The sequence below is a fragment of the Bos indicus x Bos taurus genome, chromosome 1 (assembly GCF_003369695.1).
Source record: "Bos indicus x Bos taurus breed Angus x Brahman F1 hybrid chromosome 1, Bos_hybrid_MaternalHap_v2.0, whole genome shotgun sequence".
NCBI classification, from domain to species: domain Eukaryota; kingdom Metazoa; phylum Chordata; class Mammalia; order Artiodactyla; family Bovidae; genus Bos; species Bos indicus x Bos taurus.
Genome location: NC_040076.1, coordinates 5,400,047 through 5,425,256, shown reverse-complemented (window position 1 = coordinate 5,425,256; position 25,210 = coordinate 5,400,047). Strand labels below are relative to the sequence as shown.

Below are 25,210 nucleotides of genomic sequence, written 5' to 3'. Positions count from 1 at the left end.
GCAATACATGAACTGTGAACTTCCAGATGTTCAAGCTGGTTTTAGAAAAGGCAGAGGGACCAGAGATCAAATTGTAAAAATCTGCTGGCAGCATCGAAAACAGCAAGAGAGTGCCAGAAAAACATCTATTTCTGCTTTATTGGCTATGCCAAAGCCTTTGACTGTGTGGAACACAATAAACTGTGGAAAATTCTTAAATAGATGGGAATACCAGACCACCTGACCTGACTCTTGAGAAATCTGTATGCAGGTCAGGAAACAACAGTTAGAACTGGACATGGAACAACAGACTGGTTCCAAATAGGAAAAAGAGTATGTCAAGGCTGTATATTATCACCCGACTTATTTAACTTATATGCAGAGTACATCATGAGAAATGGTGGGCTGGAGGAAGCACAAGCTGGAATCAAGATTGCCAGGAGAAACATCAATAACCTCAGAAATGCAGATGACATCACCCTTATGGCAGAAAGCAAAGAACAACTAAAGAGCCTCTTGATGAAAATGAAACAGGAGAGTGAAAAAGTTGGCTTTAAGCTCAACATTCAAAAACTAAGATCATGGCATCCAGTCCCATCACTTCATAGCAAATAGATGGGGAAACAGTGGCTGACTTTATTTTTTTGGGCTTCAAAATCACTGCAGATCATGATTGCAGCCATGAAATTAAAAGACACTTTATCCTTGGAAGGAAAGTTATGACCAACCTAGATAGCATGTTAAAAAGCAGAGACATTACTTTGCCAACAAAAGTCCATCTAGTCAAGGCTATGGTTTTTCCAGTGGTCATGTATGGATGTGAGAGTTGGACCATAAAGAAAGCTGAATGCAGAAGAATTGATGTTTTTGAACTGTGGTGTTGGAGAAGACTCTTGAGAGTCCCTCGGACTGCAAGGAGATCCAACCAGTCCATCCTAAAGGAGATCAATCCTGGGTATTCATTGGAAGGACTGATGTTGAAGCTGAAACGCCAATACTTTGGCCAACTGATGTGAAGAGCTTACTCATTGGAAAAGACCCTGATGCTGGGAAAGATTGAGGGCAGGAGAAGAAGGGGATGACAGCAAATGAGATGGTTGGATGGCATCACTGACTCAGTGGACATGAGTTTGGGTGGACTCTGGGAATTGGTGATGGATAAGGAGGCCTGGCGTGCTGCAGTTTATGGGGTCACAAAGAATCAGACACGACTGAGCAACTGAACCGAACTGAACTGAACTCCATAAACATTCTTAGAATTCCTCTCTTGGAATTCTTGTTCTGAAAAGTTGTAGTGAATTTCTTTGAAACATTGGCAAATTATCTCTCTTTGAGGGGAATTCTATGCTTTTTGAAAATTGCCAAAAGTAAAGAAACACTTGAACGCAACTAGGTTGTGAATGAATGAAAAATCCTACATGATTTGGGGTAGAGAGTGTTTAAAAGTAGTATAAGATAGGAAATAGCAATGTGAAAAAAAATTGTCCTTTGCTTTATTTCAGCACTCTGGCGGAAAGTGACTCCCCACTGAAAAATCTTTATTTTAAAAAGTCATGCTCATTTGATTCGTTTTGATAAATAAGTAAACTGAGGCGAGTTGAAAGTTTGATTTATGTGTGTTCTTAATACAAGAAGGAAATTGGGCTCAGTTTTAATTATGGTTCTTACTGAGAACAGAAGGAAATAAGCAAAATCTCTTTTAAAAAGTCAACCAACATGACAATTTTCATAGTTTTTATAGGTTTATCATGCCATGGTTAGTCATATTCCAACTGAAAACTAATATACTTGGTTAAAAAAATTAGACACAATGATTTATATATAGATGGATTTGGTTTTGCTTTTGACACTGATTCTGATATCAGTATCCAAAGAGGAGCTTTTAAATTGCTATACAAGCTTTTAAATTGCATCAGAATTAATGCAGAGTTTTTCTAAGTACAAATACTTCAAAGGTTATTTTGGGATATATTTTCTGGTAAAAAATTGTTTCAAAAGATGCAGGATTCTGCTGAATCTCAACCATCTCACTGAATTTTTCATTTACCAGCATATCTAGTGGCTCGAAGGGCTATTTTAACAGAAATTTTAATTATCTACTGGATTTAAATTTCAATTCCCTTTACCTAAAAATTCAGTGTAAATCACAGCACTTTCTCCTATTTTTATGTTCAATGGCTAGGCTTATTAATTCTCCCTCTATCCTGGAGTAGAATCTGTGAGATATAAGGTTGATTTCTCTGTGAGCCCATATAGGGTTATTTTACTACCAGGGATAGAAATATGAGGTCTTCTCTTGTGGCTCAGATGGTAAAGAATCTGCTTGCAATGCAGGAGACCTGGGTTCAATCCCCAGGTTGGAAAGATCCCCTGGAGGAGGGAATGGCTCCCCATGCCAGTATTCTTGCTTACAGAAATCCATAGACAGAGGAGCCTGGCAGGCTACAGTCCATGGGATCACAGAGTCTGATAGGACTGAGTGACTAATACACAAAGGAATATGAAAAGAAATTGTACAGTCTCTGAGGTCCTATGCAAACTAGAAATAATCACAGATTTTTAGGATAGAGCACATTACCCTTTGATGATTTGTACTGGATGTGTTTGAGTCCACTCCTGCCCTCAGCCACCCAATCCAACACATACCCTTCCAGCTTCAGTCACTTGATGTTGTTTGTACACATCACAAGAGTTCTCTTGTGAAATCCTGGATGCATCAGCTGAGTGGCATTAGTAATAGGTACAGCCATGCTTAACTGAATGCTTATCAATTTTATAGGTCGATGCTCTATATAGCAGCTCTTCTTTTTTATAAGTACTAGTCCAGCATTTGCATGAATATGTCTGTATGTGTGCGTATGTGTTGTTTCTGGTGTATGCATCCATGAATGTTTTCCATGAAGAGAAGGGTTGTGGAATAACAGGAAACTGGCACTCATCTAGCGTCTATTCTGGGCGACACCTTGCAGCGTGCATACCACAGGTGAATTGTCAATTGATCCTCACAGGTCTTTACAGTACATTTTAAAATCTCATGTATTCATGTGAGGAAACCTGAGACATAGAAAGTTACCATAAATAATATGAAGAGAAACATCTGAACAAAGGAGGGTCAAACGTTTTAATATTTGTTTTGTGGTCCTTGACCCCTAAAATGTGTTTTTTTTAAATTTCCCATTATCCAATATGACTGTATGTAGAGATACATTGATACCATCATTCACTAACTGTGTGACTCTGGGCAATTTGCACACTCTAATTCCCAGTTGCTATCAATATCCTTTCTTGAAACAATGGAAATATTAATAATATCTATTTTCAGTTTCATTTAGGATATGCTGATATGTAAGAAAAAGTTAAGTATAAACTGCAAAGCACTCTACTAGAATAATTCATTTTCCCACTTTGGAATCTTGTGTGTGTGTATTCAGTCACTCAGTCATGTCCAACTCTTTGCAACTCCATGGACTGTAGCCCGCCAGGTTCCTCTGTCCATGGGATTTTCCAGGCAAGAATACTGAACACTTGCCATTTCCTACTCCAGGAAGTCTTCCTGACCCAGGGATCAAACCCACTCTCTAGCATCTCTTGCATTGGCAGGTGGTTTCTTAACCCATTCCAAAGAGTGCCACCTTGGGTTTAATTCCTTTAGAACACCTCCACAAGACTCTCATTTTTTCTACTGTGGGTAGATGATACTGCAGAAATATTCATGGAATTCAAAAATTAGAGTGCCTTAAATGTAAGTTGTCCCCTAATAACAAATCTTAAACTGGTGGTATTTGAAAGTGACGCTCTTACCACAAAATAAGAGCTCATGTGAGCATAACAACAGGTATCTCATTATCAGTCTCCCATAAATATGATTCAGACTCTTCTTCTGATGCAAGAGCCCAGGGAGGGACTGGATATTCTGTGTGTTCCTCCAGTTTTACCCACTTTGTTTCTTTTTCTTCAATGAACTAGGGATCCCTACCTCTCCTAGTCTAGGAAAGGCAACACCCAATTTCTCTCTTCCTTAGACACAAAGACTCTTCGGAGCACTGCAACAATAAAGCTATGCCAATAAATGACAACATCACATTCATTCATTCAGCAAATATTTATTGAATATCTTGTATGTGCAAAACATGACAGATGCTGACAATGATGTCAAGATACCATTGATTTTTGCTCCTAGACATCCGATCTTGTAGATGGATACAAGATGAGATGGATACACAGTCCATGCCGGTGTTTGCTAAGTGCTCTAAAACGTTTACAGAGAAGGGCAAATGTTGTTTGTAGGCCTTACCTAAAGTTGGCTTTTGATATCAATTTTGAGGGATGAGACGAAATGGCAGGGGCCTGGGGAAAGATGGAGACACTTCAGGGTGTGGCAAAAGGCATAAAGACAGAAAAAAACGATGACAGTATTTTCAGCAGGAGATTCTTAGGGGCAAGGTGTAGTAAGAAAACTGGGATTCACACGCTTCATCTAATTCAATCGTCAAGGAAGTAGCTAAGACTTTGTTCTATAGGGAAAGTCATCTAGTAACTGATTTCAAGACGAGACTGCTGTTATTGGAGATTAAAATAATGTGATGTTTGGAATGTGCCTCAAATTAGTCCATAGGGAAAGGGTGGTGAGGGGTGGAGACAGATGAAGCTATATTGGCATTCATAACACTGATGATTATTGAAGCTGGGTGATCAATATATGGGACTTCACTATCCCTCTGCTTTTATGTATGATCAAGTTTTTACAATAAATATCTTCAACCATGCTATTGAAAAAAAAGAGACTGCTGTGATGAAATTGTAAGAGGGAAAGCCTATTGTAATGCTCTGCTCTCTTGATCCACCAAAATTGTTGTTTTACCCATCTACTTTTTTTGTTATCACTGCCATCACTCAAGTTGGGTTTTGTTCCCTGTTGGTGAATACGTGCATTTCTTACTGACTCCTCTCTCTACTCTCTTCGCTTTAGTTTAAATTCTACATTTAAATTAACAGCCTTAAAATTAATTTCTTCATGTGATTCACTTACTCAAAAATGTCAGTGACTCTCTTTTGCCTGCAGAGAATTGTCCAAACACTTGACTCACTCTCTCCTCAGTATCAATTCTGCCTATTCTCTTCATGTCTCTAATTACTCCATGTTTCACATCATCTCATTCTTCCTTTGGAATAATTCTTTACTTTTTTCCATCATTTAGAACTCAGATAAATTAAAAGATTAAATTAAAAAGACAAATTAAATTAAAAGATCCTGTCTTTGTAAACACTTTCCTACCAACCAAAGACTCTCAGTCTTAAATTTGTATAATTTTCATCACCTAATTCACACACACACACATACAGATTCCTTTGCATTCTAAAACATTGTTTTATTTTCGGCATATATATTGCAGAACCCTTACAAGCTACTATTTACTGAGCTTTTATTAAATACCAGGCCTGATTTTACATGCATTAACTGATTTAATCCTCACTACATCTCATTCAAGTAGGTGCAATTGTTAGTCTCAATAGGCGTGAAGAAACTTGGCTGATCCTTAACAAATATTTCTGACTGACGTTATAGCATTTACAAAATATTACCAGATTTTCTCTATCAATTAAATAGCAAACTTTACCTAAGTAAGAATCTCCTTTCTACCCTTTTCTCACTGTCTCCCCTTTTTTAATTAGGGAAGGTCAACTTTCAAGGAACATAAAAGAACATGAAGACAGAGAGATTCAGATGGATGGAACACCCTTTTGCCAAGCTTTTTTTTTTTCTCCTTCCCATCCTAATATTCTTGAATAGTATTCATCTTAACATGGTATAGAGAAGATAACCTGTTAATTGTCTGGAGTCAGTACATTGCGATCTGCCACATAGTAAGGTGTCCTAACTTTAGCACCCCCTGTTGGGCACCTTGTGTAAAATCACTAAATTATAATCAATTGAAAGAAGTGATGTAGTTTCCCTGGAGTAGGAAATGGCGACTCACTGCAGTATTCTTGCCTGGAAAATTCCACGGACAGAGGAGCCTGGCGGGCAACAGTCCATGGGGTCACAAAGAATTGGATATGACTGAGCATGCACGAATGAACAGATATAGAGTTTGGGGTAACTGATAAAGTCGTCAGACTGTAATCTACTTTCAGCTGAATTTTTACTAAAATATTCTTGAAGTGGAAGCTATGGTTTATACATGATTTGCACAAAATCTGCTATACTCATTCCTACTTTATTCATAGACAACAACTTTCCCTCAATGGTGTTAGAGAATTGTTAACACCCTTTCATACCTGTATTAAAGAGAGTGTAGGTGGAGGTTCCCCTTTCACAATTCATGCTTAAGTTATGCTGTGTCCCTTTCACCTTAATAGCGACTATTTACCGAGCCCTTCTTGGGGCTTCCCTGGTAGCTCAGTTGGTAAAGAATCTGCCCGCAATGCAGAAGACCCAAGTTTGGTTCCCGGTTCAGGAAGATCCACTGGAGAAGGGATAGGCTACCCGCTCCAGTATTCTGGTACTGGAGAATTCCATGGACTGTATAGTACATAGGGTTGCAAAGAGTCGGACACCTGAGAAGCTTTCACTTTCACTATTACATTCCTTACATGGTTCTATGCGTTTTACATGTATTAACGGATTTAATCCTCACAGTGTCTCTATTCAAATGTTTTAGTTATTCTCTTTGTCAATATATTTTATCAACTTTATTGATATAATTCATGTGCAGTAAATCGGTCATATTTAAAAAGTGCGGTTTGATAAGTTTGACCTTTGTTTACACCAAAATCAAGATCGTCCCCCCAAAATCTCCTTGTGTCCCACGTATTCTTCCATCCCATTTCTCTCCACCTCACTCCACCTCTACCCCATCCCCAGGCAGCCATTTATCTTCCTTCTACCTTTGGATTACTTTGTATGTTCTAACATTTTATTACATGAAATAAAATGGTATGCATATATTCTGTTTTTTTTCTTTATTTTACTAAGTATACTTGTTTTGAGATTCACCCATGAGGTAGTTTGTTCCTTGTATTGCTGTGTAGTGTTCCCTGACCTGGATATAATACAGCAAGATTATTCACTCATGTATTGATGGACAATTGTGTTGTATGCAATTTTTGGAAACTACAAACACAAATATGCTATAAACATTTGGGTGTGAGTTCTTAAAGGGACATATGCGCTTAGTTCTCTTGGGTAGATATTTAGAAATGGAATGAGGTAATCATATGATAGTCAATGTTTAAGTTTTAATGAACTGTCCAACTATTTTCCAAGTGACTGTTATATTCCCACTAGTAGTGTATAAGAATTCAAGGTGCTTGTTTTTTTTCCCTAACATTTGCAATAGGCATACTTGTAAATTTTTTATTTATTATATTAAGTATATATAGTAATATTTCATTGTGGTTTTAATCTGCTAGTGACTGATGATTTTGAGAATAAGCATTGCTTATTTTCCATCTCTATATTTTCTTTAGTGAAGAAACTGCTCCATGGTTTGTCCATTTTTCTCTTGGCTTATTTGCTTTCTTATTGTTGAATTTGGCATGTTCTTCAAATCATTTAAAGACAATTTCTTTCTTAGATGTAGAATTTACAAATATTCCCTGCCAGTCTGTAGCTTGTCTTTTTATTTCTATAATAATGATTTTTTTAAGAACTTATATTTTTAATTTTGATGAAGTTCAATTTATTAATTTTTAATTTATGGATTGTGTTTTTGATTCTGTATTTAAGAAATCTTTGCTTAAAATCAAGTCTTAAAAGATTATTTTCCCTTTTTTGTTCCATCTGTTTCTTTGAAATCTAATTTCTATGCTGGCCAATATTTTAAGCTCTTATCTTAAAGACCATACATGATTACTTCTCTAGCCAATGCACTACCCAGTCTGGGCCCTTGTTCTAAACTCACGGCACACTTGACATTGCTGTCCATGCTCTCTGTTTTGAAACATTGTTTTGCTTCTATTTCAGCAATGCTCTAATCTCATGATTCTCTTTCTATCCCATGGAATACTTGTTTTTTTTCTTTGTATCTACTTCCCTTTTCAAAAAAAACTAAGATCATGGCATCTGGTCCCATCACTTCATGCCAAATAGATGGCAAAACAATGTAAACAGTGACACTTTATTTTTTGGGGGCTCCAAAATCACTGCAGATGGTGACTACAGCCATGAAATTAAAAGATGCTTGCTCCTTGGAAGAAAGCTATGACCAAACTAGACAGCATATTAAAAAGCAGAGACATTACTTTGCCAACAAAGGTCCATCTAGTCAAAGCTATTGTTTTTCCAGTAGTCATGTATGGATGTGAGAGTTGGACTACAAAGAAAGCTGAGCGCTGAAGAATTGATCTCCTATCATACCGATCATTTCATACTTTACATTTTATTATTTTATATCTTATATTTGCTTCTCTATATTAAAAACAGTATAGTCTATTTGTGTTTGCATTGCTAAATATGCCCAATGTGCTGTTTTTGCACATATTTATTTAAAAAAAAGGATGAAAATGTTTTAGTGAATTTTTTCTCTATTCCGTTCATGCATTTTATTATCTCTTCAGTTCAGTTCAGTCACTCAGTCATGTCTGACTCTTTGTGACCCCATGAATCGCAGCACGCCAGGCCTCCCTGTCCATCACCAACTCCTGGAGTTCACCCAAACTCACATCCATCAAGTCGGTGATGCCATCCAGCCATCTCATCCTCTGTCATCCCCTGCTCCTCCTGCCCCCAATCCCTCTCAGCATCAGAGTCTTTTCCAATGAGTCAACTCTTCGCATGAGGTGGCCAAAGTACTGGAGTTTCAGCTTCAGCATCATTCCTTCCAAAGAAATCCCAGGGCTGATCTCTTTCAGAATGGACTGGTTGGATCTCCTTGCAGTCCAAGGAACTCTCAGGAGTCTTCTCCAACACCACAGTTCAAAAGTGTCAATTGTTCGGTGTTTAGCTTTCTTCACAGTCCAACTCTCACATCCATACGTGACCACTGGAAAAACCATAGCCTTGACTAGACAGACCTTTGTTGGCAAAGTAATGTCTCTGCTTTTGAATATGCTATCTGGGTTGGTCATAACTTTCCTTCCAAGGAGTAAGCGTCTTTTAATTTCATGGCTACAATCACCATCTGCAGTGATTTTGGAGCCCCCAAAATATTATCTCTTACTTTATTGCAAATATTTCTATTTTTATTGAAGTATAGTTGATGTACAATATTGAGTTGTTTTCTGGTGTATGGCAAAGTGATTCAATTAAATATATATATTCTTCTTCACTTATGGGACCTCCCTGGTGGTTCAGATGTTATGTATTAAATCATATATAATAAGCATACATATGTGTATGTGTGCTTAGTCGCTCAGTTGTGTTCAACTCTTTGTGACCCCATGGACTGCAGCCTACCAGGATCCTCTGTCCATGGGGTTTCTCCAGGCAGGAATATTGGAGTGGGTTGCCATGCCCTCCTCCAGGGGATCTTCCCAACCCAGGGGCTGAACCCTGGTGTCCCACATTGCAGGCAGATTCTTTATCGTCTTATTAATATATATTAAATATATGATTAACACGTATATTCATACTTTCAGAGTCTTTTCCTTTATAAGATTATATCAGATTGAAGACTTACATGTAGATCAATGTGTCTGATGGCAAATGGCTGTTGAGAAAATTTATCAAGGATTGGCAGAATTTGTCTTAAGTCATGGTTTCTGATATTTTCTAATCTATCAAGGAGATAGATATATATTTGTATGTGGATATATATCTTCAACCCTTTTGGCCATTAGTTTTATAAATTAGAACCAACTGTTGCTTTTGGCTCTTTGAGAGCTTTTCACAGTGAAAGCAGATTTACTCTAAACCTCTTAGAAAAAAATAGGTATAGGTCTGTTATAGTGCTTGTCTTGGATTTTCTTGTATAATGCACTTTAAAGGCAGGGGTACACAGTTCACCTCCAGGTCACAGGAGCCCCTTGTTCAGCTATTGCCTTGCATAGGATAAGTATCTCTCCTGGTTTCTTTTTACCGCAGACTCTCTAGACATACAAGAACTCTAGAAGAAGAATTTACAAGCAAAAATGTCATTTTAGAGTGCAAAGGTTTTCTAGTTTTTTTTTTCTTTCTTTCTTTCTAATGGAACATGAGATCAAAATAGCAATGCTATGACTGTCAGCAACTCAGCAGTCTCACTAAAATCAATAGGTGCTTTCTGGGATTTGGGCTCTAGCAAACCTTTATCCTGCCAGAGAGAATAGCACTCAGGGACCAGTGAAGACTCTGAGTTCCCGGTAACATTTTTTTTCCTCCGAAGCATTATAACACTTCATAAAAGATAGAGAATCCTCACTTCCTCAGTTGAAAGACTGACATTTAAGTGATTCAATTCTTTATCCTGGTGATTATAATAGTCTATTCCCAGGTTCTGATAGAATAGATTCATGCCTTTTTTTTTTTTTTCTCCAAGCTTAAGAGTCTGTTTGTTTTTCCCCTAGTATTGTTCTCAAAATATTTTAAAATCTTTCATCTTTTTCCTTGACTATACCTCTAGAGATGGCCTTATTTTATAAATTCAGTTAATCTGTGATGAAATACTCTGCTGCTGCTGCTGCTAAGTCGCTTCAGTCGTGTCCAACTCTGTGCGACCCCATGGCCTGCAGCCTACCAGGCTTCTCTGAAAACCTGATAATTGGTTACTGTAAATAGTAACCGTGTGTTATTATTCATAACAGTTAACATTAGTAACAGTTACTAATTGTAACTGTATGTTTATATTTGTCCATGTTGGGAGTAGGAAAGGGAGAGATGTCCCATTTTCATTTATCACCAGTTCTTTTCCAGAGAAATGACGGTTCATTCTGAAAAAGATGGAGGAAATTTTCCTATCTAAAATACTTGTGGACTGGATCATGTAGCAAATGGTGCTTTTTACTAAAGGTCTTAAAATCAGTAGGTTCCCTGAAAGTGATATAAAACATCACTGAAATGATGGAAGACCTAATTTTATGATGAATAAAGCAGTACTGTTTGTAATTACCATCCATTATCTGGCATTTCAACATTAGGCTTGCGCGTGAGTGAACTGACTTCAGGTTTTAGTGATCACGCAAAAAATTTTTCAAAGAATGAAGAAACCGAAAGAAAGAGAGGATAATGTGACCTTATGGGTGGAGCCTTTTGGATACATTCAGGGTACTTTTGTTCTTTCAAGTGTTAGAGACCTACACTTCCCCATTTCGGCAAGTCCAGAGGAGATTTCCCCTTAATTGGGAAGAGCTGCACATTTAGAAGTGCTGTAGCTTTGGGACCCCTTTCAGCTACCAGATTCTGTGACTGATGCTTATGCTGACTCAAGACTTTGTCAAAGAAAATCTCTACCCATTTAATGCTGCTTGGAGACCTTTTAATATTAATCTTACTGAAACACTGAGTAAGATATATTGAATGGATTTGGTTGTAATCTCTGTGGGTCAGATTAATCAGAGTAGCCAATGGAGTGGCATTCTCACAGGAAAATTCATTAGAAGCAGTGCAGTTTAGACAAGTGTTGGATATTGGGGGGTAAAAAGTCCCCATAGGTCTCTTGCATTTCTGCATGTCTTTAAAGCAGTCACAGGTCCCCTCTGTTCTGAATTAACTTTGCAAGCATATCTGTATAGCAAACAGCATAGGAAAATAGATACAGTGTTTCTCTTTGGGGCAAATGACAGGCATGCTTCCTGTCCATTCTCATGTCCATGATTCAGGCTTCTGAGCTGAAGATTCCTCTTCTATAAAACAACTCACTATGTATGCAGATATCATCTGCCCATCTTACTACTGGCCTTTGCAATTGAGGCTCAGGAAATTACTGCAAATGCTAACACTCTGGCTTCTGCTTTTGCCATGCATAATAAGATCTTTGTCTCTGATCCAAGTGTCCCATGTCTTCTGCCAGCTTCCATGAAGCTGTGACAGGCTACCTTGTTAGCTTGCAAATAGGGTAAAATATTGAACCTTTTATGGTTCTTATTAGGTCTTCCCTGTATCTCAAACAGTAAAGAATCTGCCTGCAATGCAGGAGACCTGGGTTCAATCCTTGGGCCAGGAGGATCCCCTGGAGAAGAGAATGGCAATCCACCCTACTCTTGCCTGGAGCAGCCCATGGACAGAGGAGCCTGGAGGGCTGCAGTCCATGGGGTGGCAAACAGTCGGACACGACTGAGCGACTGACTCCACTTCTACACAGTTCTCATTGCCGTTTCTGACCAGTCTCTCCTTTGTAGTTGGAATGGCAGCACTGCACTGTCATAACTAACTCTATTCATTTCAGCAAGCCTGTAATAAAACAAATTTTAATAGAAGTGCAACAATCATAGTAATATTGAAATAATGATGACAAATTTATGCAGCACTGACTAGTGGAAATCAGTCAAAGTTATTAGATGAAGTAAACAGCTGCTATATGGAAAACATATCTTAAAAGCTTAAAGGACATTAAAAATCAGACAAATTAAAGAACAAGTGACTACCTTGGTGGTGCAGTGGGTGGGAATCCGCCTGCCAATGCAGAGAGCACGGGTTCGATCTCTGGTCTGGGAAGATTCCACATGCCCTGGGCAACTAAGCCCATGCACCAAAACTACTGAGCCCACGAGCCACAACTACTGCAGGGCATGTACTTAGAGTCTGTGCTCACTAACAAGAGCAACCACTGCTATGAGAAGCACTTGTACCACAGTGAAGAGCTCACCACAGCTAGGGAAAGCCTGGGTAAAGCAATGAAGACCCAGCATAGCCAAAATAAGTTAAAATACACAGCAATAATAAAATCAGAAGAACCGTAAACCACGACTTAGTTAATAGTCTTAAGCTTAAATAGTAAAGCAGCAGTTGGGTAAGGCAAATTCTTCTTTAAAACAATGTAACCATATAACATGTCTTTTAAAAGACTGCCTGCCTCTCTCAACTAGACTAGACAGTACTGTGTAGGTCCTTTACTTAGGAATTCTCAACAATAAGGTATAAGATACCGATTTGGAGTTGGAGCGTGTATGCTCAGTAGTAGCCAACTTCTTTTGTGACTGTATGGACTGTAGCCCACCAGGTTCCTCTGTCCACGAGATTTCCCAAGCAAGAATACTGGAGTGGGTTGCCATTTCCTCCTCCAGGGGATCGTCCCGACCCAGGGATTGAACCCACATCTCCTGCATTAGCAGGTTGATTCTTTACTACTGAGCCACCAGGGAAGCCTTGTAAGATATGGAACTCAGGGGTAAAAGCTGATGAACAATGTAGCTCATTTGTTATCGAGAAAAGGCTCTCCACTAGGGGTCAGCACTGCTGAACCTCAGTCACAGGTACACCTTAAATTACAGCCCAAAGGATGAATGGCCGTGAGACCTGTGTATGTAGCTGTGTGCTATCCATGTAGCACAAAGCTTTAGGTGCAGGTTTCTGGATAGCAGGGACTAAAGACTTCAGAAAAAAAAAGCAACTGATGATTGTATGACAGGCTCTGCCATATGGTATGGACATACCACCGTCCGAGAAGCATAGGGGGTGGTTTCACAGGCGCTGGGTACAGGCATGCTGGTTGGTAGCTCCAGTTTCTCATCAATCCTTTAAGAGCTGAGTTCTGCCATGACTGCAACTGGCTCAACAGAGGCCTACAAGGACTTTGTGGGGCTCCTGAGCACAAAAGTTTTTCTGTTTCCTCCATGTCTTGCTTACAGGCTTCATTCGGCGTCCAAGATCTTCGCTGAGTTCCAACAAGCAGATTCAAACTGTTGTTAATTAGAGAAGGCGGGGGGAATGCAGAGACAAGAGAAGAATAGTCAAAAGAAACAACAGTGTGGCCTTGGGCCCGGATCCTGGTTCCCCCTAAACGGATACACATAACAGAATCTTTGAGCTATTTGGCAGATACTGAAACCCCTACCAGGTGGGGGAAGTTAATGGTATGCTGCTCATAAGCAGGAGACAGCCAACTGGTTGGAACCAGGCGGTTGGTGATGCTGACTCCGACTTACTTCACCACCAACCAATCAGAATGTCCACAAGCTGATCAACTGTCTTTGAACCATTACTGTAAAACTCCTCACTACCCGCTCCAGGTTGGGACACACAGCTTGGAGGGCATTAGCCCACAGTGTCTGCCTTTGCCTGGCAAAGCAATAAAGTTGTTATTTTCTACCTCACCCAAAACTCTGTGTCCAAGATTTAATTCGGTGTTGGGGTACAGAGGCTGGATTCAGCTTCAACACCGATGAGAATCACATAGAGGACGAGTTATTAGAGGAGATGGTGGAACCATGGCAATAACCCCTGAGCTGAGCAAGTCTCTAAGGACAAGATGACCTTAATGTGGATTCTAAGCCAAACACTCACATTTAGTGATCTTTCCCTCTTGTGCTACTGTTCTTAGTCACTCAGTCATGTCCGATTCTTTGCGACCCCATAGACTGTAGCCTGCCAGGCTCCTCTGTCCATGGGGATTCTCCAGGCAAGAATACTGGAATGGGTTGCCATGCTCTCCTCCAGGGGATCTTCCAAACCCACAGATTGAACCCAGGTCTCCTACGCTGCAGGTGGATTCTTTCCCATCTGAACCACCAGGGAGTTCCTCTAGTGCTTCAGCTAGAAGTTTTTAAGTGTTGATTATTGGTAACCAGTGCAGACTTTATCCTGACTCTCTGTTTCAAAAATGTTGATAAACACAAGTATTTAGAATTCAGGAAAAATGGCTAATTACAACCATGGAAAAGTATGCACTGAGTCTCTAAAACAAAGAAACTACAGTCTTATTTACAATTCAGCAAATTATGCATCTAGAGAAGCAATATTCCAACCTTCATGAAAAGATACTTGAAATTCTGAGGAGAGATTAATGTTTATTACATCTGCCATATTAACTTAAGGTAGGCCACATTATAAAGGTTTTTACACGATTTAGCAACTGAAAAACTACAAAATAAAAGTTTTTTTTATGTGTTATGTGTCCCCTGGAAGAGGGCATGGCAACCCATTCCAGTGTTCTTGCCTGGAGAATTTCACGGGCAGAGGAACCTCCGGGCTACAGTCCATAGACTCAAAGAGTCAGACACGACTAAAGCGACTTAGCACACAGCATATGTGTTACGTGTGGCCTTTAATGTACTTATACGGGTCATTAAAATTATTGTGTTTAGTATATTTAAACACTTTTAATGAGCTTCTTACAAGGGATACTTTGGATTATGTCCAATGGAACACCAGAATGAGAGTCACTACGCTTGAGTTCTAGCCGTGACTCTGTGTAAATCACATAACCTCAGCAAGTGTATTTACTAACTGCCTGATTAATGAAATTCACTAAACATCTCTTAAACACTTAGAAATAATTATGATTCTATGGAAATGTAACTGTGATAGCAATGAGGGAGCATAAGAAGATCCACAGTAAGGAGGATGAATAGGCAAGTGGTCCTTACCAGGAATATTTAAGACATCAATATTTCACTCAGCTACCTGATGGAGGCATGGCAGACACTTAACCTTGATGGAACACCTTTAACACATAACAGAGTTTCAGATGGTATTTGTCCTCCAGAGTGGCTCAGTGGGCCAGAGTATAGCATATTGTTTTTAGATTGCCTGACATTCCATGTGTAGCCTGAGGGCCCCAGAGCTACAGCTTTACATTAGGAGCCCCTCCAGGACCACCTCAAAGTCAATGCTTTGATTGCCACAGTCATTCCCTGCAAGAAATTAAACCAGACTCCTAGAGACCAAGCCACCATCAACCACAGCCTCTGGGAAATAGGAGAGAGCAGGCCCACTTTAAACTAATACAGACTTGAAAAATGAAAGAACTACGCCAATGCCTAGTTCTGTTTCCCGAGAAATATTTCCGAAAAATATCTCACTTGGTAGTAGTGGATATTCTGAGTTTAATCTGATAAGTACACCTGTGATCATGATAAAACTTTACTGTGATTTACTATAAACCCAATCATTAAATAAATACAGTATAGCACTTGTGAATATCAATATAGCTAAAATTTTTAATGTGGTTCTTTCACTGACTCCTGCAGCTTAATTTAATAAAAAAATAAAATCTAGAGGAAGATACTTTGTTCTTGAGAATTTCAACATGCATTATTACATCAGTTTCCTGCTACACAGTGTCAGAGTGAATGTAGTTCATTCCAAGGGGGGGGAAAAAAAACAAACAATAGTTAATAACCCTACTGTAAAGGTTGACAGGGTTTATGGTGGAAGAGGGCTTTTAAATCCAAGTGTTACACTCTGCACACTCAATTTAAATAAGCAACATGCTACAGTCCATGAAGTAACAGTGACAAGGCAGTGAACTGCTAAGGGAGGCGTTCTTCTTAGCCTTTTATTTAATTTTCAGTCTTCTTTCTCTCGTTATCTTTGTCAATTAGTCGTTACTGAATCTCTGCACAGGCATTGGTCCAGGACTTGAAGCAATGCCGTGCTGGGTGATGGAAGAATAGTAACGGGCCGTTTTCAGTATTTACTTTTGAGGTTTCTTTGCTCTTGTGTCTGGATGCATTCACACTGGTTTGCCTCTTGCCTCCGAGGAATAATTATTCTCTTTGAATGTCATTAATGAGTTTGTTTTTACAGAGCCAGAGAAAACTGTACAAAAAGTCAGCAAATGACTTAGTACTATGGAACCACAAAAAGGCATTTTTTAATTCAAAATGTAATTTAATTACAAATGTTTAGTCTATTTGTACCTATCTGCCTATGGGATAGCTCACTTCATAGCAAAGCTGTAGCTCGATACAACCAGTAGTGATGAGTTATCAATTGTCTTATGAAGTATAGAGCTTTTTCTTTGTGTTGGTTGTTCTTTCTCAGCTATTTTTTTAAAGAACTTTTTCTTTTGTATTGGGGTATAGCCAATTAGACTAATGGAGAAGGAAATGGCAACCCACGCCAGTACTCTTGCCTGGAGAATCCCAGGAACGGGGGGCCTGGTGGGCTGCCGTCTATGGGGTCGCACAGAGTTGGACACAACTGAAGTGACTTAGCAGCAGAAGCAGCAATTAGACTAACAATGTTTTAATAGTCTCAGGTGGACAGCAAAAAGACTCAGCCATACATATTCATATATCCATTCTCCTCCAAAATCCCCTCCATTCAGGCTGCCACATAACGTACAGCAGAGCTCTGTGTGCTATACAGTAGGTCCTTGTCGATTATCCATTTTTAATACCGCAGTGTGTACATGTCCCTCTGAAACTCCCCAATTCTCCCTTCCCCCCAATCCTTTCCCCTGCACCTGCCCCCCCAGCAATCATAAGTTTGTTCTCTAAGCCTGTGAGTCCATTTTTTCAATCAATTATCATTCTTTCCATTTGGGTCCTAGAGAAAGAATATGGAAGCTCCTGACACAAAAGAATTTCAAGTGGAGGGAGTAATAGGAATTCTCTGAAGGTAGAAATGGGAAGCAGAACTACAGAAGAATATTCTGGCTTCAGGAAAAGTGTCAGTGACTGGGATGCAACAGAACGCAAAATTACTGTCTCATATCCTGTTAGATTCTTCAAATTGCTCAACATTTTCAAAAGGATAATTATTTAACTAAAAAGTGGTAGTAACTATTGATTATGAAAAACAAACTTGCTAACATCATTCAGACAACTGAGCTTATGTTGTCGAAAACATAGTTTGGACTCCGTACCATCCAAATGCTTTCCCTGACACCTAGGTTATGTTGATTTCACATGATTTGGGGCTATTCTTCTTTTCTCAGATGTTAAAAAATCTATAAAATTTTATAAACTCCAATGAAATATACTTAATTTATTTCTAGCATTTATTCCTGGGTCATAAATAAATAAACCATCCAATCAATTATACTAAATTCTCTGACTGTAGCCTCTATAGACTCATAGCAAAGTAATATACTAGACCAAGTATTTTCAATCAAATTATTTGTACAAACCTTTCATATGACACAGAAATTTTCCCCACATTTGAGCCGATCCAGTGATAAAAAGCCTAATATTAATATAATCAGGTTGTTAGAACTTATACTTCAAACTCCAAAGTCCAATTCACTGGATTAAAATGCTGGCCACACATTTACTCTCTGTATCATCTTGGACAACCTACTTTATTTGTCTGGATTTTCATCCTCACTTAAAAAAGGAACTTAATGAATCATACTTCCCAGTTTGAGTTTACAGTGATGAAACTCCAGTTTGAGTTTACAGTGATGAAGTATACGTGCACAGTGTTTGTTAAATCATTCAGTTCAGTTCAGTCGCTCTGTCGTGTCCAACTCTTTGCGACCCCATGGACTACAGCACACTAGTCCTCCCTGTCGGTCACCAACTCCCAGAGTCTACACAAACTCATGTCCATTGAGTCGGTGATGCCATCCAACCATCTCATCGTCTGTCGTCCCCTTCTCCTCCTGCCCTCAATCATTCCCAGCATCAGGGTTTTTTCAAACGAGTAAGTTCTTTGCGTCAGGTGGCCAGTGTATTGGAGTTTCAGCTTCAACATCAGTCCTTCCAATGAACACTCAGGACTCATCTCCTTTAGGATGGACTGGTTGGATCTCCTTGCAGTCCAAGGGACTCTCAAGAGTCTTATCCAATACCACAGTTCAAAAGCATCAAATCTTTGGCGCTCAGTTTTCTGTATAGTCCAACTCTCACATCCATTCATGACTACTGGAAAAACCATAGCCTTGACTGAACGGACCTTTGTTGGCAAAGTAATGTCTCTGCTTTTGAATATGCTATCTAGGTTGGTCATAACTTTCCTTCCAAGGAGTAAGCGTCTTTTAATTTCATAGGTTCAGTCACCATCTGCAGTGATTTTGGAGCCCCCCAAAATAAAGTCTGCCAATGTTTCCACTGTTTCCCCATCTATTTGCTATGAAGTGATGGGGCCGGATGCCATGATCTTGGTTTTCTGAATGTTGAGCTTTAAGCCAACTTTTTAACTCTCCTCTTTCACTTTCATTAAGAGCCTCTTTAGTTCTTCTTTGCGTTCTGCCATAAGGGTGGTGTCATCTGCAGATCTGAGGTTATTGATATTTCTCCCGGCAATCTTGATTCCAGCTTGTGCTTCTTCCAGCCCAGTATTTCTCAAGATGTACTCTGGATATAAGTTAAATAAGCAGAGTGACAATATACAGCCTTGACGTACTCCTTTTCCTATTTGGAACCAGTCTGTTGTTCCATGTCCAGTTCTAACTGTTGCTTCCTGACCTGCATACAGATTTCTCAGGAGGCAGGTCGGGTGATCTGGTATTCCCATCTCTTTCAGAATTTTCCAGTTTATTGTGATCCACACTCTCAAAGGCTTTGGCATAGTCAATAAAGCTGAAGTAGATGTTTTTCTGGAACTCTCTTGCTTTTTCTATGATCCAGTAGATGTTGGCAATTTGATCTCCGGTTCCTCTGCCTTTTCTACAACCAGCTTGAACATCTGGAAGTCACAGTTCATTAGGATCAAATTAATAAGAGATATTTTATGCTTCTTGGTGTAGGCATAGACAAGGGAATGTCCTTTAAATTCTCTAAGCATCTGCCCTCAATGCAGGAGACCCTATTTCAGTTCCTGGGTCTAGAATATCCCCTTGAGAAGGGATAAGCTACCCACTCCAGTATTCTTGGTCTTTCCTGGTGGCTTAGATGGTAAAGAATCCACATGCAATGCGGGAGACCTGAGTTCAATCTCTGGATTGGGAATATCCCCTGAAGAAGTGCATGGCAACCTACTCTAGTATTCTTGCCTGGTAGGCTACAATCCATGGAGTTGCAAAAAGTTGGACAAGACTGAGTGACTAAGCACTGCACAGCACAGCTTCTAGGAAGAAAAAAAAAAAAACCATGCTGTTAAGCTACCTACATTTTGAAAAAGGTAGGGTAAGTGACGTCAATACACAAATTCTAACAAAGGCTTTCTGTTCAGGCAAGAAGGAATTCCTTGAACTATGAAGAATGTTCTATAGCATGTACCCACTGAATCATTTCTACAGTTTTTAAGAATACTACACAGACTGAGTCATGTTCCATACTACCTATGTCCATTGTGCTATCATGAATAGCTTTTCTTGATCACTAACCTAAAATTTAAATTCAGTACAGAGAAATCATGAAAATGTGGCTTAGATCCAAGAAGCAAATATCATGTAAAGTACCTGATGGTTTCCTGCATATTTTGACACAAACATTCCAAGGAGCCTTTAGTAGGCATGACACCATTTAGCTGTCACAATTATCCAATGAATTAGGTATTATCTACATTTTACAATGAAGGAGGGAAAGTTATGACCAATCTCAACAGCATATTGAAAAGCAGAGACATTACTTTGTCAACAAAGGTCCATCTTGTCAAGGCTATGGTTTTTCCAGTGGTCATGTATGGATGTGAGAGTTGGACTATAAAGAAAGCTAGGCACTGAAGAATGGATGTTTTTGATCTGTGGTGTTGGAGAAGACTCTTGAGAGTCACTTGAACTGCAAGAAGATCCAACCAGTCCATCCTAAAGGAGATCAGTCCTGAATATTCATTGGAAGGACTGATGCTGAAGCTGAAACTCCAATACTTTGGCCACCTGATGCAAAGAGCTGACTCATTTGAAAAGACCCTGATGCTGGGAAAGATTGAGGGCAGGAGGAGAAGGGGACAGCAGAGGATGAGATGGTTGGATGGCATCACTGACTCAATGGACATGGGTTTGGGTGAACTCCAGGAGTTGGTGATGGACAGCGAGGCCTGGTGTGCTGTGGTTCATGGGGTCGCAAAGAGTTGGACACGACTGAGCAACTGAACTGAACTGAACAATGAAGGAACTGAATCTCAGAAATATTAAGTTGTCCCAGGCACATAGTTAGGAAATGGCAGAATTTGTATTTGAACAAGTGACAGTATTACTCACTTTAGTCATGTTCCACTCTTTGTGACCACATGGACTATAACCCACAAAGCTCCTCTGTGCATGAGATTTTGCAGGCAAGAATACTGGAGTGGGTAGCCATTCTCTTCTCCAGGGGATCTTTTTAACCCAGGGATTGAACCCAGGTCTCCTACATTGAAGGCAGATTCTTTACTATCTGAGCCACCATTTGAACTAGGTCTAGTGATAATCCAAGGCCAATTCCCACTACACCAAACTGAATATGGAGCATCTCTTCACATCCACACCAGGCTCCATTCCAGTACCAAGAATCTGTAGCCCCTGAGTTCACAGAGTTTCTTTCTAGAAAGAGTTCCAATGTGCTTCGTACAGGGGTAGATTATATACTGGCTCCTTCTTCAGCTAACTTCTCCTTAGGAGAGTTATCATGCTCATCCCAGAAAGAATGTGCGGCCCAGAGTAGTTGAACCCTTCCCTATTTGAGTTACATTAGTGACAGTCTGCTCTACCGAGTTTCATTTATGTCCACATGATTGGCTGTGACTGGAATCCCTCGAAGCTACCATGAGGAAGAGGTCTCCTTATTGCTGTCAACACTGTGTTGCTGCCATCGCTGCTTCAGACAGAAGCTTTATGTCAATGTTTTTTTTTGCAACAGGAATACTCTGATGTGATCTCCATGCGCTCTGTTGCTATTAACAGAGTCAAAGTGTTCATTCAGCTTCTTTCAGACCTGCATCAGCTACCTCTCAGCTGTGCGGCTTTACAGAAGCACCCGTGTAAGTGGTGGTTTATGGATTTTAAATCTTCCTCTTTGGGATGACCTCTGGGTAACCTATTCACAGAGCTGACAGGTAAATCAACACTAGTTCTGTCATAGAGATACTTGTCAGACATACTTGCCAGCCCACTTCAACAAAGGGCAACACTTGGTTTTTAAGCTTGTCTGTTAGTGTAAGATACAGCTTGTGTCTTTCCAGATACAAAACAGGTTAATTTCTCAGTTTTGGATGAATAGCTTTCCTAATATGTCATAGGTTTCCGACTTTATCTACACATCCCTGCCTTCACCCTTCATATTGAGTCTCTGAGCTGGGGAATCATGTTGCTAAATTTTACTGAACATTTTCTATACACAAGGTCATGTGCTGATCACTTTCAAACTACTAACTTATTAGGTCTCACAATGGTCATACCATTATCCTCTCAGTTTTGGAGATGAATAAGTTGAAGTGGAGAACGGTTGAAAAACTTGCACATAGCACACAGCTGGGATTCACACATCCTTCACCAACACGGCTAAGGAAATCTGATTTCAGAATCCACCCTCGTAACCACTACTTTATGTTGCCCTGAAAATGAGAGATCCATTAAGACCACATCTACAGCTTCTTAATAGCCAAGCTGTTCTGAACAAAGTTAATGAGTCTTTACATATTTGAACCCTGTGGTTTCATCATCTTCATATTTAGCATGCACCTCTGCTTTGACTGATGGTTGGCTACCACCAATGTGCTCTCCTACTCTGATCCATACTATACATTGCGGTGCTGGAGAAGACTCTTGAGAGTCCCTTAGGCAGCAAGAAGATCAAATCAGTCAATCCTAAATGAAATCAACCCTGAATATTCATTGGAAGGACTGATGCTGAACTGAAGATTTGATACCTCAGCCACCTGATGACAAGAATTGAGTCATTGAAAACAATCCTGATTTTAGGAAAGATTGAGGGTAGGAGGCTAAAGGGGTGGCAGAGGATAAGATGGGTGGATGGCATCACTGACATGAATGGACATGAATCTGAGAAAACTCTGGGAGATAGTGAAAAACAGGGAAGCTTGTCAAGCTGCAGTTCATGGTGTCTGCACACAAAGAATCAGGTGCGACTAAGCAACTGAACAACAAAATCTGCTATACAAACAATGGTAAGGGATCATGCTCTCTTTTATGCTTCCAAATACTGAGTTGGCTTCCAGAAACTTTGTTTGTATTTTTCTATAACATCTTCCAGAAAAACCTGAGTGAAGCTTTTGGCCAACTTTTGGCCAACTATTTACACTTTTAATCCAATTGGGTGGAACGCGGGGGTAATTATAACCTAAAACCCATAAAAATGTGAAATAAAAATAATAGTAACAATTGCTTGTGATGTAAATAAAGTAAATTTATTTACTACAAAGAATATTTTCCCAAATCACACACCCCAAAACACTTAAATAGTGAAAAGAGGAACCAGAATAGCAGAACTGTAGTGAATATGCTCAACCTGAACTTATCATATTCAAATGTCTCTGACTAGTCCATGGTTATGAAGTTTATAGAGGTGAAATTCAAAACTGTCTTGCACCTGTCAAACAATAGGTTCAAGGTAATAGTTAACTAAAAGAATGCTGTATTACAGTAAATAGAATAATGATGGACAGTGAGGACACACAGATTTGACTTGTGGTTTGATGTTATTAACTATATGAGCAACCTCTGGTACAGTTGAAGCCAGCAGAGTTCACAGGACTAAATGGGTTTCAAGGCATCTTTAAACTCTAGTACTATATGTATTTCTGATATTAGTAGCCCATTACCTTTCTCTATTAAAGCATGTTATAACAAGCCAGATTCAATGATTAGTGTTTCCACTGATAATAATCAGTAGTCAAAGTGTAATGTGGAGTTTTTAAGCATTCATGTTAGTCCCTGGTAGCAATTCTTATTGCTCTATAACAAATAGTGTCCTAGTGACCTAAAATAGTTAGCATACTTTCCTATCCGCTTACTGACAGTATCTTTAGTCGCTCAGTTTTGTCCAACTCTTTTGCGACTCCATGGACTATAGCCTGCCAGGTCCCTCTGTCCATGGGATTTCCAGGCAAAAATACTGGAGTGAGTTTCCGTTTTCTTCTCCAGGGGGTCTTCCTGACCCAGGAATCAAACCCGAGGCTGCTGCCATGTCTCCTCCACTGCTGGCAGGTTCTTTACCACTGAACCACTGGAGAAGCCTAGCTTACCACCAGAAATGCTCAAAAAAGAAAAAAAAAAGTAAAAAGTTTTCTCTTTGGAGACAGTACAGGATAGTTCATTCACTCACAAACACAGGCAGAAATAGTTTGTGTTTAGAGAAAGAAAAGGTCCTATTTTTCAGGACTCAATTTATGAAACTTAAAATCTGAGTCTCTCTACACATTCTGCAGATTCTTCACTCACTAGGCAATTACAAACCACCAGTAACACAGCAAGTTGGCTCATAAGTGTTAGAAGAAGTTTCCAGGAGCTGTGACCCTGGTGTGACATAGACCAAAGAACTGCAGGAACTGGATTCAAGGCTCTGAGCTTGGCACTGGCTACAGTCACATTCCAGAGTCTGGCAACTCTTAGACACACAAGTCTTGGGTGCACATGACTTTGCCATGTTGCTCACAGGTTGGCAACTCTGGACTACAGAACACATTTGCTGGCTACTTCCTGACTGGCAAGGCCGAGAAACACACTCCAACACTGCCAAGGAACTTCTTGACTGGCATGCTGTGTTTTCACAGGGCCTGGAATTAGAACAAGTTGTTTGGACGACTCTGGAAAGACAGACGTTTTGCACACAGCTCTCCTCTGTGTGTAATTCCCGTTCACCTTCAGGTACTATGCAGCTGGTGGTTTCCCTGCAGGTTTCTGGAAAGCTGTCCAGGAGCCAGGTCCTGCTGTAGCAACTCCTGGGTAAAAAGAATCCATCTTCAAAGTTTATAACATTCGATTCATGTATGATGGCAGAGAGAGGTGGGACATTGTAGAAGTTCTTGAGTGAGTGGATAGGTCTCTGGGTCATATTGTGAAAATCCTTGATTGAGTTGGTCCCAGGGACCCAACATGCTGGTCTGAAGATCCAATTCATTACTGAGGAGGTTATATACTCTGAAAACTGGGTGTTGGTTTCTTTTCATGACTCTTGCTACTTCATTGCTTAAGCTTATTAGAAGGATAGCATCTCATTAACACTTTACTTACTTATATATGAGGACGATGTTTTATTAGCAAAGAAGCCGGTACACTTTGAATCTTCATGTTAGCTTTCATGTTAGCCCCAAAGCTGACTCATCAGGGTGGGGCTTGTCAAATATGAGTCCCAACAGGTCACGAAGCTAACATTTTTTTTTCCCCCTTAGTCACCATGACTCTCTATATTGGTAAATGGACTATAAGTAATATATGTAGAAATAGCCAACTGAATAATGATTAATATTCAGCACTGGCATTTTGAGAAATGGCACCTAAGAAGAACTTGATAATATAATCAAAACATTTTTCAGTAAGAGGCTGATTTGATTGAAATTGCCCTCATTCTCCTTTGAACTCTTCACCCAAAGTACTGAATCTGACCATTG

At 39.7% G+C, this 25,210-nt stretch overlaps 1 protein-coding gene across 1 annotated transcript; it reads right to left on the bottom strand.

Annotated features, from left to right (window-relative positions):
• Positions 1-24,033: 24,033 nt before the first annotated feature.
• On the bottom strand, positions 24,034-24,654 carry LOC113897470 (keratin-associated protein 27-1). Its single transcript, XM_027550224.1, is given in 1 exon segment — positions 24,034-24,654. A coding segment is annotated over 1 exon segment (621 nt).
• Positions 24,655-25,210: the final 556 nt, after the last annotated feature.